This window comes from Bos indicus x Bos taurus, chromosome 8 (assembly GCF_003369695.1).
Source record: "Bos indicus x Bos taurus breed Angus x Brahman F1 hybrid chromosome 8, Bos_hybrid_MaternalHap_v2.0, whole genome shotgun sequence".
Classification (NCBI taxonomy): domain Eukaryota; kingdom Metazoa; phylum Chordata; class Mammalia; order Artiodactyla; family Bovidae; genus Bos; species Bos indicus x Bos taurus.
This window is the reverse complement of record NC_040083.1, coordinates 75,886,934-75,903,645: the sequence shown is the minus strand read 5'-3', so window position 1 is coordinate 75,903,645 and position 16,712 is coordinate 75,886,934. Positions and strand designations below refer to the sequence as shown.

Genomic DNA, 16,712 nt, shown 5'->3' with positions numbered 1-16,712 from the left:
CATGTGGTCCCCATGTGAGCCTGTGTGCACAGGTGTGAGGGAGCCGTCGGCTCTGTCCCTGTGCGTTCCCCGTGTCCATGACCTCATCCTGTCTCTGTCTCTTATCCTGGCTTCTAACAACCTTTTCACAGCTGATTCCTTCGGAGCATTTGTCACTGCGTCAGGGCCAAGAACCCCATCCTCCCCCTGCGGCTTGATTTAATTTCTGAAATGGACAGCACATCAGTAGGGGCACCCATGGGGCGGGGGGTGGGGGGAGCTGTCCAGAGACAAAGGGTTGAATCACGGCCATCTTTGGAGCTGTGGCGTGGCCATGTGTATCGCTGCTGTTGTGTCATTGTAGCAGTTGTGACGCCGTGAGGGTCGCCTCACGTTTTCCCCTGCCTCTGCCCTGTGGCCTGTGGTGGTCACCTGTCATTGCGTTGTCGTGTCTTTCCTCCTGCCCTGCCCTTCCATGGTTGGTTTGTCATTGTTGTCAGCTTGTGTGTTTCCATTTCCTTTGTGAGGCAGACAGGGTTGCCGCGTTCTGTGTTACCCCGCTGCCATCACATCTGTTGTGCCGTCGGTGGGTGTCCTTCTCTTGCTGCTGTTCCTGCCTGCCCCAATATTAGTGAGCCATGCTGGGGCCACATGAGTTCTGAGCCTCTGTTGGTCAGTGTTGCTGTAGTGCCCCGGGGACTGTAATGACCACGCCCCTCTCCCCCTGCTCTTCCTGACCCCCCGACGGTCAGTTTTCAGCCTCCTCCTAAGGCAGCTGGATGCAGAATCTCTGCTGGGGTGGGGGGCGGTGTGCAGAGAGAGGGGCTTGGCCTGCTTCCTGGAAGCTCCAGGTTTTTGGAAGGGAGGCTGGAGGGGGGCTCGGGGGCTAGGGCTGGTGGACTGGGGGGGGCTCAATGGCTTGAGCCCTGGACCCTGGGCCTCTGGTCAGAGGGAGGCCCCCAGTCAATCTCTGCTCTAGCCTCACAGCTGCGGCCTCCAAGGTCCCCCCCAGCCGCCGCCCTTCCGCCTGTTCATCCTCTGTTCGGCTGGTCCCAGGCCCCACGGACGAGTGGTCAGGGCTGGCGGGGTTTCCTGCTTCCCTGTCCTTTGACAGGGACAGAGAGGCTCAGAGAGGGGCAGGACGGAGCCCTGCAGACACACAGGGATTGGCCTGGGGAGGGCCACAGAGGCAGCAACTGGGGACAGATGTTCCAGCCCAGAGAAAAGCAGGGCTGGGGAGGGGGTGTGAGGCAGGGGAAGGGGGCCTGGCAGCGTAGGGGGATCCCTACCTCCTGCGGCCCCAGTGGTGTTAACAAGTCTAATTAAGAGGCCACTGGCCCAACTTAATTGGCTCGTTAACAGGAATTGCCTCTGAAAATCCCCCAACTCAGCAGGGTGGCTCTCTAGAGGGGAGACCCAGGGAGTGTTAACGAGGGATCCGGCAGCCCCCTCTCCCTCCACGCCCCCTTGCTCTGCCCCTCCCACCCTTACTGCACAGAACTTCAGGTCTGGGGAAGCATCTATCCTTCCAGGCTGAGGGGCGGGATGAGGAGGGCAGGCCCGTGTCTCCCCGTGTCTCCCTGTGCCCTGCTGCTCGGTGTCCAGGACTTTCTCTGTCCCACTGCCTCCCCCACCTTGCTCTCCTCTCTATAGTTGCCCCCTCCGCCCTTCCACTCCAGTCTCCTGGGCTCTGTCCATCATGCCTGGGCGGCTGAGGCCAGGGCTGGGCTTTGCTTTGGGCTCTGACAGGCCCCTCCTGGGGGCAGGAGAGTCAGGGTCAGAGCTCCTGCAGTCCCTGCGCTCCCCCACCCCCACCCGCACCCTATGCAGTTCCTGCCTCACCACCACGTTGACAGCTGCCAGGCGCTCCCTAGGGCTCCTGTGCCCACTCTTCCTCCTTCTGCTGCCCTGGACTGCTGGGGCACAGGGCCTTGTCGGGGGTTCAGAGTTGTCGGGGAGAGGGAGAAAGGCAGGACACAAAGACAAGGATGGAGAGGATGAAGAGAAGGGAAGAGAAAGAGGAAGGAGTTCAGGAGGGGGCCCCTTGGCTCAGCTTGCCTGGCTAGCAGATGTCAGTGACTGGGGCTGGGCCTCTTGGTGGCAGGAGGCTGGGGTTATGGGGGTCAGGAAAGCTTTCAAAAGGACCTGGTGACTGGAGGTGACCTAGGTCTTCTGTCCCAGCACTCTACACAAACTCTCTCTCTCATACACGCACACAGGATCACCCAGTCACACACAGAGTCCCCAGACACGCATGCACACGTCCAAGTTTGGAGACACTCACATACTTGTGCCCTTGCACGCCATGAAGGAATTTTGCAGATCCCTTGTCTCCTCAAGACACTCGCGCCCTGAGCCTCAGGGGGCCTGCTCTCGCTATCATCTGGGAGTGCTGGGCCAGGCTGTGACCTCTGACTTCTGCCTGTGCCTTCCCCACCCGCCACAGAGACTCCCCACGTGCAGTACGAGCGCCTGGGCTCAGACGTGACTCTGCCGTGTGGGACTGCCAGCTGGGACGCAGCGGTGACGTGGCGGGTGAATGGCACAGACCTGGCCCCCGACCTGCTCAACGGCTCTCAGCTCGTGCTCCGGAGCCTGGAGCTGGGCCACGGCGGCCTGTACGCCTGCTTCCACCGGGACTCCTGGCACCTGCGCCACCAGGTGCTTCTCCATGTGGGCTGTAAGTGTGACTCCCAGCCCCTCGCGTGACCCCCGCTGCATTCAGTGGGGGAGCCAGTGAGGCCCAGGCCCTCGGCCCCAATCACATCCCCTTCCTGGTGGTGTGGAGGTCCTGACCCCTGTCCGCTGACCTTGTCTAAGCCTACTGTTCTGACCTCTGAGCCCAGTGTCGCCCCCTGAGTCCAGACCCCTGGCATTTTGCACTGGTATCCACCCTCCACTGGAGGTCTTTGAGACTCAGAAATCCTGTCCCCTATGACAAGATGGGCTCAGGAGGGCTGGCAGGGCACGGCCCATGTGCAGCCTGGTGGGAGGAATCCTAGGTCACAGCTCCTAGCTGGGTTGGCCTCGTTCCAGTGCATGCTCTCCCAGGGGCTGGCTGCGAGGGCCTTGGGGGAGAAAATGGGATATCTGGTGATGCTGGCAGAGGTGTGGGCAGTCTAGGAGGCCCCGGGGAAGAAGGAAGGCTTCCTGGAGGCTGAAAGGGCCTGGGAAGGTCACTTGGGTTGGTGTAAATGGCAGAAGGGAGCTGAAGGAGGGGAGGGACATGATCAGGGTCACGTTGTTAAAAGATCTTTCTCATTGTCCTGCAGGGCTGGCAGGTGGGTGGGCAAAGCAAGGGGCAGGAAGGAGGCTGTTGCTGGGATGCAAGAGAGTGGAGGAGGACCTGGGACTGGAACATGGGGTTGGGAAGCTGAGAAGAGTGATTTCGCCTCCAGGAGTCGCTGATGGATCGGAGATAGGGAGAGTGGGAGAGTGGACAGTGGGAAGAGTCAAGACAGCTGGTAGGACCGATCGCTGCAACGGAGACAAGGTGCAGGGGTCAGCTGGAGGAGGAGACAGTGTGTTCTGTTCATGCGGTGTCTCAGTTTGGCTTTCCCTGGAATCAGAACCCAAGATGATAGTTCGCAGGCAAGTAGTTTATTTGGCAGGTGACAGAAACATCATTGGGGCATGGGAGAATGATAGAGAAAAGGAAGTGAAGTTAGCCAATAAAGAGGGAGTTACCTAGCCATTGCTTCTGGGCACCCTGCTGAGGGAGCTCTGGGAGCTGAGGAGGCAGAGCAAGTGCCTTGGAGTTCTCCTGCCTGAGGGCTGAGGGAGCCCGGATGCTTACACACTGAGGAGTGGGGGCGGGGGAGGGGAGGCTTTCATTCCCCAGCACTTTTGGCCTGATGCCCCGGCAGGCAATGCAGGTTTTGGTGGCCAAAGAAAGCTCTTAGGCAAATAACTGCAGAGGCGGTCAGCGGGTACGGGTGAGGGATCTGCGGCACCATCTGCTATAGATGTTGGGTTTTGGTCCCTGGGGGACAACCAGGAGTAGATGGCTGGTAGCCAATGGATCTGAGGTTCTGGGACTCAGGGAGAGGCCTGTGCTGGAGATGGGAATTGAGAGGTGGGGGGGTTTGTCAGCATTAATTCTTTGGGAGACGATGAGATGGTCAAGGGTGAGGCTGTGGGATGAGGAGAGAAGAGGACCCAGGACCCGCTGTAAAAGGGGTTGATCGAAGGAAATGAGCCACAAAAAGAGATTGGAGATCAGAAGGAGCCCAGCAGGACGGGAGAAGGGGGAGCAAGTGAGTGCGATTCAGAAGAGGCGTTAGGAAGCTCAGGAGGAGGAGGTTATCAGTGTTGCTGAGGGTCAGCTGGGCAGGTCCTTGGTGGTCAGCCGGAGCCATCAACTGACAGAATAAATACTCTGAACATAGTTTTGTTTCTTCTCTTTTTGAGCCAAGGATTCAGGCTTCTCTGGCCTCATCCCATTTGGGCGATACACCCCACTCTACTTACTCCCTTGGAGTTGCTTTCTTTACTCCCTCTGAGCTGCCGAGGGGAAGAGATGCTTGAGGGGCCTGAGAGTGGGTCCTTGCCCCATTGTCAGGCGATAGGTGTGGACAGCCATGGGAAATGTTAGGCCGAAGGGTTGCTCAGCGTGCTCCACGAAAACACTGACCCATCAGTGGGGCCAGAGGAGAGGGGAAAGTATGTTTTGGTAGGGATGTTCCTTTCCCCACAGAAAAGCCTTTTTACATGTTTAAACTGGAGAGATGGCAGTCGTAACAAAACGTCTTAGTCGCAAGCCCAGGGTGGAGTGACTCCTGCCCACTGGAGTCTTCCTGGCCCACCACAGGGTACCCTAGAAGTGGACCACGCAGCCTAGCCCTGGGCCCTCACATGGGGAAAGAGGCCACATGCTGAGTGGCATGCAGGGAGGATGAGGCCAACTTGGCACCAGCCAGCCACACCCGTGTCTTATCAGCTTGAGCCCCAGAAGTCTTCTGATGGACAAAGCTGGCTGTGATGGCCAGGCCTGGGTGACTCCGGCCCTCGTTCCCAATTTCTTGAGTTTCTTTGAGAGGTCACTGAAGGGAGATTGGGTCTACAAGTAAGGCGGTAGCCACGCCCACAGGCCATGCCCACAGCTGCTGTTTGTGACCAGAGCCCAGACTTTTTCTGTATAGCGCTGACCACTCTTCAGGCCCTGCCTGTCAGAGGGGTGCTGGCCATGAATTGGCTGTAGCATTAGTAACAGGTACTTATCTCGCATTGCCTTGTTTCCTTCTAGGGTTGGTCAGAGGAACAGGGGACATTAATCATGATTGTTTCAGTCACTTTATATTAGTAACAAGAGACTGGGTTTGGCAACCTTCAATATCAAATTATCCTTCTCACCAGCGCTCAGAGAACAGGACAGAGTTACCCCTGATTTGTGGGCCATTCAGACTAAAAATTATTTAATATTTATCTTAAACATGTAAGATTTTCGTGTCTCTATTTCCAAGGGAACCTGATCATAAAAATATTCTGTTGTAAGTCCCCTTAACCAGGCTGATCCCTGAACTGCTTCCTTTTGACCCACCTTTCTGCCCTCAGGCAGATGTTCACACCCCCTTCTAAAGAGGCCCCTACCCAAGGTGATGAAAGGACACCCCCCGACACACACATCAGGAAGCAGGACCACAAGGTTCCTTTTAGTAGCATCCTTTTGTTTGCCTAGACAGTGCTAATTCCATGTCATTCTGATTTTGAGCTGAAATAAATCAGAGATTGACTAATTTTAAATAGACAGTTCCTTGTCCAGTTTTTAAATATTCGTATTTGATTGGTTAGGACAGGAACTCTAGTCCCCCTGGTTCAGCACTGCTTCCTCCTCAGCTCTGTTTGCTGGGAAGGAAAGAGAAGCCTGTGGTTGAGGAAGTTGGGGAGAGAAAAGATGGGTGGAAGGTGGGCATTTAGGAGTCCAGAAGAGATGTCACGAGATAAGGTTAGGACGGCCATGGGCCCTGAATGCCCAGGCAAGAGGAGGAGGAGTAGTGTGGGTGCGGCCTGGGAGGGCTGGAGCTGGAAGGGTCACCCCGCCCTGCCTGGCCTGATCTGGCCTGGCCAGGGGCGTGGGCAGCCTGCCCCTCCTCCTCTCTGAGCCGTTGGGCAGGCCTTATGCGTGCCGGGGGCTCCAGCCCAGGCAGGCTGGCGAGATGAGAGGAAAAACATGCGGTTTGGTGGGCTGGACATGGAAAAACAAGCCAATTAGGAGGAAAACAAACAAACCCTGGGCCAGCGAGGGTACATGCACGCAGGCACACGCACACACGGCCCCGCGTGGGGCGCTAGGATGCCCTGCTGCAGGCTGATGCTGTCATTTGGGCATCTCAGGAGCCCCCACAGGGGCGACTCAGCAAGTCTGGGCACCCCGGAGCGTGCATGTTTGTGATAACGTGACACGCATGTGCACGGGCTTTGGCTCACACACATGCTCTCACACGGCGTTCTGCTCATATGTGTGAACACACTGGGCACCTTCCCACACCCACGGTTTGAAAAACACCTTCAGGCTTAAGGTCTGTCTCACACACAGTATCGCAGGTCCGTGTCTTGCCATCACTGTCTCACACACAATAGCGCATTCACATGCCTCTGTACAGAGGACACCGCGGCCACGCGGCCTCAGACATGTGAACAGTCCCCACATCGTATGGCCTCACCCCGCATCCCACACAAACACAGTCATCTGGCCAATCCCAGTGACACAGCTGCCCGGACTCCCAGTCACACACAGGAAGCCCATCAGAGTTCCACACGCCGCCTCACAACTGCAGTCTCTCACAAACAGCTTCTCCCCTGACGTGCAGCACACTCACAACAGGCCTCCTAATTGCACACTGTCCCACAACCTCACACTTGGTCTCTCACAGCACCCCCACCTCCACCCACCCAGTCCCTCAGCTGGGCTCCAGCTGCAGCGAGTCACTCCTTTTCTTCCTTTTCTTTGTTTTTCTTTCCTCCTTTTCCCTCTGAGAAACCTGGTCCCTGTCAGGAAACCCAAGCCCTTCCCTACTCAGGGCCCAGGGCCAGGCAGGAGTAGCCAGATGACAGACAAAGCCCTGCCCCCCACCGCCCCCCATGACCTGCCCAGTCAGCCAGTCAGAGAGGGGAACTGGTTTGAGGGGAAGGTTTGAGGGGAGGCTCGTCTAAGGGGGGAGGATGGTCAGAGGGGAATGGAGGGAGCTGGTCAATGGGGAGGCGAGTCCGTCCCTCCTCTGCCCTCCAGAGTCCCAGGTGGCAGGGAGCTGACTCTGCAGGCTTCAGTCCTCACCCCCCCAGCGCCCTCTCCTTTGAAGCCTGGGCTAAGGGAGGGTGGGGCGGGGTGCGGGGGGAGTGGAGGCTTCTCAGCCGACCTCGGAATGTCCTTTCCTCCTGGGGTGACTGCCAGCTCTGGCCTGGCCCACAGGCCCCCACAAGGCACTTCCTGTGTCCTTGGCCGCCCCCCCCACCCCCATGCCTCTGTGCCCCTGGGCAGATAGGCAAGGGATATGTGAGGCTCACAGGATGAACACAGGACAGACACAAGATGAACTCAGCGCCAGGAAGGCTTCCCAGGGGAGGCAGACCGTGGCGGGCGGCAGGCAGGTTGCCCGTTGTGCAGGCTCCGCTGGCCCCCAACTCTCCCTGCAGGCCTGGGGCTGGAGACATCTCAGCCCACGCCGTCACCCACTCTGCCTGCTACACACAAGCTGCCCTCGTGCCCCTCTGACCCCCTCATCACTCCTATCTGCTCTCATGCCTATCTGTCCCCCTCATCACTCCTGAGCTGGCCTCGTGCCCCCTGACATCCCTAATTGCTCTTGAACTCCTCTAATGCCCTTCTGACCCCCTCACCACTCCTGAGCTCCCCTCATGCCCCTCTGGCCCCCTCATCACTCCTGAGCTCCCCTCACACCTCTCTGGCCCCCTCATCACTCCTGAGCTCCCCTCACACCTCTCTGGCCCCCTCATCACTCCTGAGCTCCCCTCATGCCCGTCTGACACCCTCATGACTCCTGCTGCAGAGCTGGATCGCTCCCTGGGGGTCTGAGCACATACATACCTCACACATACTGGGCATGAACACGAAATCACACAGAGTCACTCACAATCACGTGCACCCTGGATAAGAGCCCACAGTTCCCCGTGTATCACCACAGCCACTCAGCAGGCGTAGACATGCCCTCCCCTTCACCATCCCTGGCTTATTGAGCTGCCCCCTCCCACTTCCTGTCCACCTGTCAGGCAGGGGGCGGGGCGGGAGGGCACAGAAGGGAGGTGTCAGTATCCCCGGAGCTGTGGACGGACATTCCTTGCCTGGGTCAGATCACAGAAACTGCCTCCTTCCAGGAACCTGAGCCGGCTGTCCTCACGCCTTACCCAACACCCGAGGGTTGGGACAGCTGGGCTGAGTGCTCACAGCAGCAAAAAGTGGTTAGAACGCAGGGAGGACTTCCCAAGTACGTAGGTGTGGTCATGCCGGTGGGTATTCCCATCCTGGTGCTTGGCAGTGGCTCTGGCTTGCTGTGTGACCCCAGGCATGTCCCCAGCCCTCTCTGGCCCTCTGCGTTCCCCAGAGTAAGGCAGCTGCTGACTGTATAAAGGGCTTCTTAAAGGGTCTGATGGGGACTGGGGCTGGGGTGAGTACACGCCAACGGAACAACACACACACACACAGTCACACGCGTAGGCATGTGGTGTGAGCTGCATATACGGACCCTCCTACATACATTCCCACATTCCATCGCACGTCATTCACTCACGTCACACACACACACGTAACACATACATGAACGTGAACAGTGCTGTCGTTTGTGTGGAGCCCCCAGGGCTGTCTTGTGTTCCTTGTTCTCTCCTGAGGGGAAGCCTGGAATGTGTCTTCGGCTGGGAGTGCACCCTGATCACCCCAGCAACCAGAGGACCCGGTGGAGCCCCCCACCCTTGACCTCTGTTGCAGTCTCCCTCTGGAGATGGACGCAAGGTGGCAGGAGACGTGGGGCTGGGGCCAGTTCCCCCAGACATCACCTCCATCCCGTGATTGATGAGCTGAGGCCCGCAGCCCCCTGCTCCCCATGGTTCCCGCCTCCATTGAGCAGGTGGAGGGGGGGCTCCCTCTCCATACAGCCCTTGTTTTTCTTTAATTAAACATCTGGCTCTCTGTGGCCTGGGAAGCCTCAGACCCTCGCTGACAGCACTTCCCACCCCCACCTCTGGCATTGCTGTTGGGTTGAAGAGGGAGAGCTGGGGTTTTGGGGCCCACCTGTCCCCACACTTGCACCAGGGACTGGGGGCTCAGGAACGCCCTGACCGTGCTGTCCTCGACCCCCCCTCCCCAGTGCCGCCGCGGGAGCCCGTGCTCAGCTGCCGCTCCAACACTTATCCCAAGGGCTTCTACTGCAGCTGGCATCTGCCCACTCCCACCTACATCCCCAACACCTTCAATGTGACCGTGCTGTGAGTAGACACACCCAGGACCCGGTCCAACCCTGACCTCTCCCGGGCCCCCTCCGTGCCCTCCATCCATACCCTGTAGCCCAGCCTTGGGCTTGACCTTCTCCCAGCCTCCACCCTGCCCGATCCTTGAGGTTGGTGATGGTGCCTGGGCTTCACCCCTCCCCAGGCATGGCTCCAAAATGATGGTCTGTGAGAAGGACCCGGCCGTCAAGAACCGCTGCCACATCCGCTACATGCACCTGTTCTCCACCGTCAAGTACAAGGTCTCGATAAGTGTCAGCAACGCCCTGGGCCACAATGCCACAGCCATCACCTTTGATGAGTTCACCATCGGTGCGTGGGGATTGCGGGGAGGGAGGGGGGTCCCTGCTGCATCCTGCAGTGGGAGTGTGTAAGTGGATGTTTGCCAGAGGTGTGTATGAGCACGCGTGGGGATGTTCGCGAGTGTCTGCCCAGGTGTGTGTGGAATGTATAACATGTGCGTCCACGCATGGCATGTACACACCTGTGAACGTTTGAGTGGATGCCCTTTACCTGCTGGGGCCGAGAGGCCTCTCCAGCAGCTCTTCTCATCTCTCTGGCTCCCAGAGCATGCAGGAGGGGGAGGGGGGCAGGCCGGGCCAGAACCTTGTGCAGCTGCAGCCTCCAATCCACCCCCCCACAACCACGCTAATGGCTTCCTTACGGCCTGTGATGAATGAGGTGTCAGAATAGGAGACAGGACTGGGACAGAGACCGCCCTCCTCCCAGCCCCCATCCCAGCCAGACCCCCTGCCTGCCCCTGTCCCATCCCAGCCAGACCCTCTGCCTCCACCCACACCCCCGCCATGGCTGGGTCCTTGGCCAGACTCTACATGACCTCGGCCCTTAGCTGCTTCCATCAGATCCTCAGCCCACTTCCAACCCAGATCTGCAACACCTGTGAACTGTCTTTTAACCTTGACCCACAGAGCAGCTTCAAGCCCAGACTCTTCCAAGGGAGGCCGTGTCTCAGTAGGGAACTGGAAAAGTTGAGGTGGAAAGCCAGGCTTGGGGGGAGTATGTGATGCTGGTACAGGAGTGGGTGATCCAGGTGATGATGAGGGTCGTGATAGAGCATGACACAGGCTTAGTAATTGGGATGCTGGTCATCATGAGGATGGGGTTGGGGTGAAATTTATGATGTTGATATCATGAGCTGGTGACAATGACTGTGGTGACAGTCATTGGTGATGACAGGGATGTGAAAGGTGGAAGGAATGAAATGGTTGTTAACAGTAGTTGCCAAAGCTGACAACAGAGGAGACCAATGATTATCGATGTGTGCTGGTTGTCATGGTGGCTGGGGTTGTTCAAGAGATCAGTGTGGTACCAAAGCTGTGTTTCCTAAACAGTGAAGCCTGACCCTCCGGAAAATGTGGTAGCCCGGCCAGTGCCCAGCAACCCTCGCCGGCTAGAGGTGACGTGGCAGACCCCGTCGACCTGGCCCGACCCTGAGTCCTTTCCTCTCAAGTTCTTTCTGCGCTATCGACCCCTCATCCTGGACCAGTGGCAGCATGTGAGTGCCTTGCCCTGCCCTGCCTGGATCCTGAGAGCAGGAATCAGAGCCACCCAGCATGGGAGTCCTTGCTGCTGGCTGTTCCAGTGGGAACAGAGAGCAGTCGGAGAGGCTTTCTGTGGTGGAGGGTGGGCCTGGAAGGATGGATGGAGCTGAGGCGGGGCACCCTGATTGACCCCCATTAAGACAGGCAATGGCACCCCTCTCCAGTACCCCTGCCTGGAAAATCCCATGGATGGAGGAGCCTGGAAGGCTGCAGTCCATGGGGTCGCTGAGGGTCGGACACGACTGAGCAACTTCACTTTCACTTTTCACTTTCATGCATTGGAGAAGGAAATGGCAACCCAATCCAGTGTTCTTGCCTGGAGAATCCCAGGGACGGGGGAGCCTGGTGGGCTGCCATCTATGGGGTCGCGCTTCACGACTGAAGCGACTTAGTAGTAGTAGGACAGTCAAACACGCCTGTCTATGTGACTCCCCGGGATAGTGGAGAGAGATGCTGGGGGCAGATGGTGGCAGTGTTTCCCTTTTCCTGTCTCTGGCTTCAGCCCAGATCAGACATCTCTCTCCTACACTCTGGACCAGGCTCTGGGCCTGGACCCGAGGGACAGGATAGTCCCTGTCTTCACAGATGGGCTCCAGGGGTCAGAATCAGGCAATAGAGTCAAGCTCAACCCAAGGTGTGAGTTCAGGCCATGACTAGTGTCATGGCTCCAAAGTCAAGCCTCACTTAGGTGTCAGCTTAAAGTTATGGGTCAGAAGGTGATTTGGGCCAGGAAGCAAGCAGTGGACAGGGGCAGCACGGGGTCAGGCTGTTGTCTGGGATGCTGATCAAGCTATGAGAGAGAGCTCTGGGGATCTGCCAAGGGTTCGGGGCAGTCTGGAGTTTCTCTCTCCTTGAGAGCCTGGGGTTGTGGGTGCTGTCTGAGGGTGGGAGGTCTGAAGGCAAGGACTGGGGCTGGGAGGATGCTCCCCATGGCAACCCAGGCTGGCACTCAGGGTCACCCTGTACCCCCACCACATCTACCTGGTTCCAGCCCCATCTCCTCATGCCCCCGTCCCGGCTGGCCTTTAAAGTATGTAATTCAATTCCAGGGCGCCTGTCCTGGTTGCAGGCCTGGCCCCCACAAGGCTGCTCATATGCTCATATGTTCCCTGACAGAGTCCGGAGTCCCTCCTGCCTGGCCAGCTGCCCGCGACTAATGCATTGCTAATAACCAGGGTCTAGTTTCACAAGCCCCCCTCCCCTGCTAACGAGCTACAGGCAGCAGCCCTGCGCGTCGCGGTGCACACGCCTTGCCGTGGACCTGGCACACTGCCCACCACACACACACGGGAACGTGCACACACACATGTGGTCCCCAGCAGGAACCATGCTCCCACCATGCATGTGACTAACGTGCCAAGGGCACGCACTGGCCTGCACCGTGGGCAGAACTGACCCCCACGCTGACTTGGGCAGAGCAGAGTATGTGGGTTCCATGGCAAGGACACATGTGGCCTGTGGCCCACGTTAGCCCTGTTCCATGTCACGTCGGCTTGGTGGTTGGCTAGATGTATGGTTCTTTTGAACTTGAGTTTTGCTCTGAACAGCATTGACTGTCCCCGGTCCTTAGTCTTGGGGAGAGGCAGGTGTATGATGGGGAGGGGCAAGCAGAGAAAAATATCACTTGGCTTTTCAGGAGGATGTGAGAGATACAGGCCAGGAATCGCACAAGAATGGGTGCCTTGAGGTCTGGCTGCTGCTGCTGCTGCTAAGTCGCTTCAGTCGTGTCCGACTCTGTGCGACCCCATAGACGGCAGCCCACCAGGCTCCCCCGTCCCTGGGATTCTCCAGGCAAGAACACTGGAGTGGGTTGCCATTGCCTTCTCCAATGCATGAAAGTGAAAAGTGAAAGTGAACTCGTTCAGGTCTGGCAGGGGCTCTCAAAATGGACCGGGGAGGCGAGCGTGGGTTCCCTGCATCTTTTTGCCCTGGGCATCACTCAGCAGGAAGGGAGAAGGGCATACAGCCACAGACTGGAGGGAGGCCTCCTAGTCAAGGCAGATGCCAGCAACTCGGGAATTCCTGCCACTTGTGGAGCCATTCTCTGAAGGGGGTGGATTAAGGGATCAGTGACCACCTGACTAGAAGGGCCCAGGCCTAGGAGACGTGGCTTCCTGGAGAGCCATGGGCTCCTAGGCCACATCACTAGAGGTGTGGTGGGTTGCCCACCCTAGGCCTGCCAATGAGGTGGTCATTTGAACTGCTCCCCATGGTTCTCTCCCTTTGGGGAAAGATCTGGGGGACAGAATCAAAGGAGGGGGCCTGAGGGTGGAATCCTGGCAAGGGGGAGAAGGAGCTGAATGAGCTGGGTCTACTTAGCAGAGGGAGTCTTTGCAGAGCCAGAGGGGACCAGAGTTGGAACTGGGCTCCAGCTCCAGGAAGGGAGGGTCTCTGAGGCCCACCCATCTTCTAGAGCTAGAGTAGGACTCACTGAGCCCAGGTCTGGGTCCAAAATGTCTTCCATATTGACTCTGGCTCTACCCACACCTCCTACCTGAGGCCCATGGACCCTGGAGGGGTTGGGAGGCCTTCCCATCCCACTTGGACCCAGCTACACACACACATACACACACTTCTACTCACAGGCTCTCAGCCTTCCCCCCCCAACTTGGACCCAGCTACACACACACATACACACACTTCTACTCACAGGCTCTCAGCCTTCCCCCCCCAACTTGGACCCAGCTACACACACACATACACACACTTCTACTCACAGGCTCTCAGCCTTCCCCCCCCAACTTGGACCCAGCTACACACACACATACACACACTTCTACTCACAGGCTCTCAGCCTTCCCCCCCCAACTTGGACCCAGCTGCACACACGCGCGCGCGCGCGCGCGCGCGCGCGCACACACACACACACACACACACACACACACACATGCACACACACATGCACACACACACACACACACACACACGCACACTTGTACTCACAGGCTGTTAGGTCAGGTAGCCCAGACCCTGGTTTTCTGGGAGAAGACTGGAACGGGGACCAAAAAAGCCCTAAAGCCAGACGTGGCCCAGAGCGGCCCCTCCTCCGCCCCTGCCGGCTGCCCCTGTTTACGAGGCGGCTTAATGAGGCGGCGGGTGCCGCTGAGATGAACCAGAGCCCAGCCTGGGCCTGGGAGGGGCGCCGGACAGGCAGGCCAGCCTGGAGGGTGGGGGAGACCAGCACGATGGGGCTGGCCAGGCCGGGGGCGGGGTGGCGATGCCTCCAGGAGGAAATGGAGCAGCTGTCCTGCGGTCCCGCTGCCCCCGGAACTGCCCCCCATCCCTTTTCCGCCTCAGGCTGGAGGCCTCCCTGAGGGAGAGACCCAGCTGGGGCCAGGCTGGTGGGTGCGCTGGGCATCTGGGAACCCGGGCTCCGAGTTGGAACCCGTGATAATGACAGAGCTGGCTGAAGTCTGTTTGGCCCTCACCCTGTCCCTGCGTCCTTATTACAACCCTGTGAGGGAGATCGTTAACGCCATTTTACAGATGAGGACTGCAAGGCAAGTGGAAGTTAAGTCAGTCACCTAGCGAGGAGGGGATGGATGGAGCTGAAATCTGGACTCGGGCAGCCCAGCTCCAAGTCTGTGCGTGTGGCTTTCCCACAACAGCTTCTTCATGGGGGAGGAAGAGGGCAGCCCCGCACTAACCCTCTCTCACCCCAACCTCGTGTTGCCTCCAGCTAGGACCGAGGTCAGGGGCTTGTGAGAGCTGGGTGACAGCAGAGTGGAGATGTGAGCACAGTCCTGCTGACTCTCCCCTCAGGGTGCGGGGAGCTTTCTGTCTCCTTAAAGATCTCCCTCAGGACTGTCTTCGCTCCCTGGGGGCGGCGGGTCTCCTCCCTGAGGTGTCTTTACTCTCCCCTAGAGGTGTTCTCAGTAGCCCCTCCCTCCCCCAGGGAAGTCCTTGTGCCCTCCAGGGGTATGTTCACTCCTCTCCCCTCCCCGAAGTGTTCTCCTGTCTCCTGGGGGTGCCTCACTCTCCTGACCTCCAGGGTCCATCATCCCTCTCCCCCCTCCTACTCCATGGTGGTCTGGCTGCAGGTGGAGCTGTCAGACGGCACGGCACACACCATCACAGATGCCTACGCTGGCAAGGAGTACATCATCCAGGTGGCGGCCAAGGACAACGAGATTGGGACGTGGAGCGACTGGAGCGTGGCTGCCCACGCCACGCCCTGGACGGAGGAGCCACGACACCTGACCACTGAGGCCCAGGCCCCCGGTGAGCCTCCCCTCACCCCGTGCTGCCTCCTGTCCTCCTGGGACTTGGAGCGTGTGCCCCAGGGCTCTCTGAACCTTGTGTGGCTGCCACACTCCCCTTGGTCTGTCCAACCCCTGCTGTTCCTTGTCCTTGCTGTTTGGACATTCTCAGCAGGGGCCACTGGATGGAGAGGTCATCTGTGCGCCTGGGGGAAGCAGCAAGGACCTGCCTGATGGGTGAGGCTGAGGCTGTCTCACCGGGGAGGCAGCACTGGTCTAACACAGGAGGCAGGAGCCATGTCTCGTGGACCCCCAGATCTGGGGGGATCCCCAGCCCTGGCCCAGCCCTTCCCTGAGTTTCCCCCATGTTCCCCAGAGACCACGACCAGCACCACCAGCTCACTGGCACCCCCGCCCACCACGAAGATCTGTGACCCCGGGGAGCTGGGCAGCGGCGGGGCAGCCTCGGCGCCCTCCTTCGTCAGTGTCCCTGTTACTCTGGCCCTGGCTGCCGCTGCTGCCACTGCCAGCCGTCTCCTGATCTGGTGAGTTGGGTGAGGCTGGGCGGCAGAGAGGAGCCTGAGGGGACCCCCGGGCCAGCCGCTTCTCTTATGGCCTCCTGCCCTGTTCGCACCCCCAGAGCCCGGCATCCTGTAAGGACACGCCAGCGGACCTGCAGAGGAGCAGGAGGCCGGAGCTGAGCCCGAAGACCCCGGTTTCTATTTTGCACACGGGCAGGAGAGCCTTCTGCATTCTCTTCAGACACAATTTGTAGAGACCCCGGCAGGCCCGGGCCTGCCGTCCCTCCCCTGGCCCGCCACCCCATGCCGGCCCACCTCCCTCCCTTACGGGAGGGGGCCATGCAGCTAACCCGCCCACCAAAGACCCCACCACTCGCCCCTGTCCTGCCCCCCTGGGGCTGGACCCTCCAACGCCAGCGACTCCCAGGAGCCCTTGGGGGGGCCTGAGGGGAGCCCCTCACATCCAGTCTCTCCTCCTGTCCCCGCCTCCTGTCTGTCCCAGGGTCTCTGTTGCCACCATCAGATTATAAGCTCCTGACGCTGGGGGGGCCCAGCCATCCCCTTCCCCCCAGCGCCCACACTTTTCAGTCCCCCACCTCTGCCCCTGTTTTTGTACGACCCTCCCCCTTTCCTGCTCCCACCCCACAGTATTTAATGCCCTGTCAGTCCCTTCTAGTCTGACTCAATGGTAACTTGCTGTATTTGAATTTTTTATAGATGTATATACAGGGGTGGGGGCGGGGGGTTCTCATTAAACGTCACCATTTCATGAGTCCTTGGAACAGACCCGCTTTGGAAAGGTAACCCTCACCCCAGGACCCCTCCCCTTCCAGGCCTGGAGGAGGGAAGGGGTGGGGAGGGGCAGTTCAGCTCCCAGGAGGTGTTTGGGGTCGGGGCTTTCTGCTTCTGGTGGGGAGGGAGCACTCCCTGGAGGCCACGGGCAGAGTTGTGGGGAATGAAAGGTCCCAGCCAGCGAGGCAGCTCTCACCTGGGGA

The 16,712-nt window shown here is 59.0% G+C and overlaps 1 protein-coding gene across 5 annotated transcripts in view; it reads left to right on the top strand.

Moving 5' to 3' along the window:
• Nucleotides 1-16,489, top strand: part of CNTFR (ciliary neurotrophic factor receptor) — a 38,164-nt gene extending 21,675 nt beyond the window's left edge. For all 5 annotated transcript variants that reach the window (XM_027550056.1, XM_027550053.1, XM_027550054.1 and 2 more), the window contains 7 exons: nt 2,426-2,659; nt 9,297-9,414; nt 9,581-9,747; nt 10,788-10,951; nt 15,038-15,218; nt 15,573-15,741; nt 15,837-16,489. In XM_027550056.1, coding sequence (XP_027405857.1) covers nt 2,426-2,659; nt 9,297-9,414; nt 9,581-9,747; nt 10,788-10,951; nt 15,038-15,218; nt 15,573-15,741; nt 15,837 — 1,034 coding nt within the window. In that variant the 3' untranslated portion in view covers nt 15,838-16,489. The remainder of the gene's footprint in view (nt 1-2,425; nt 2,660-9,296; nt 9,415-9,580; nt 9,748-10,787; nt 10,952-15,037; nt 15,219-15,572; nt 15,742-15,836) is intronic.
• Nucleotides 16,490-16,712: the final 223 nt, after the last annotated feature.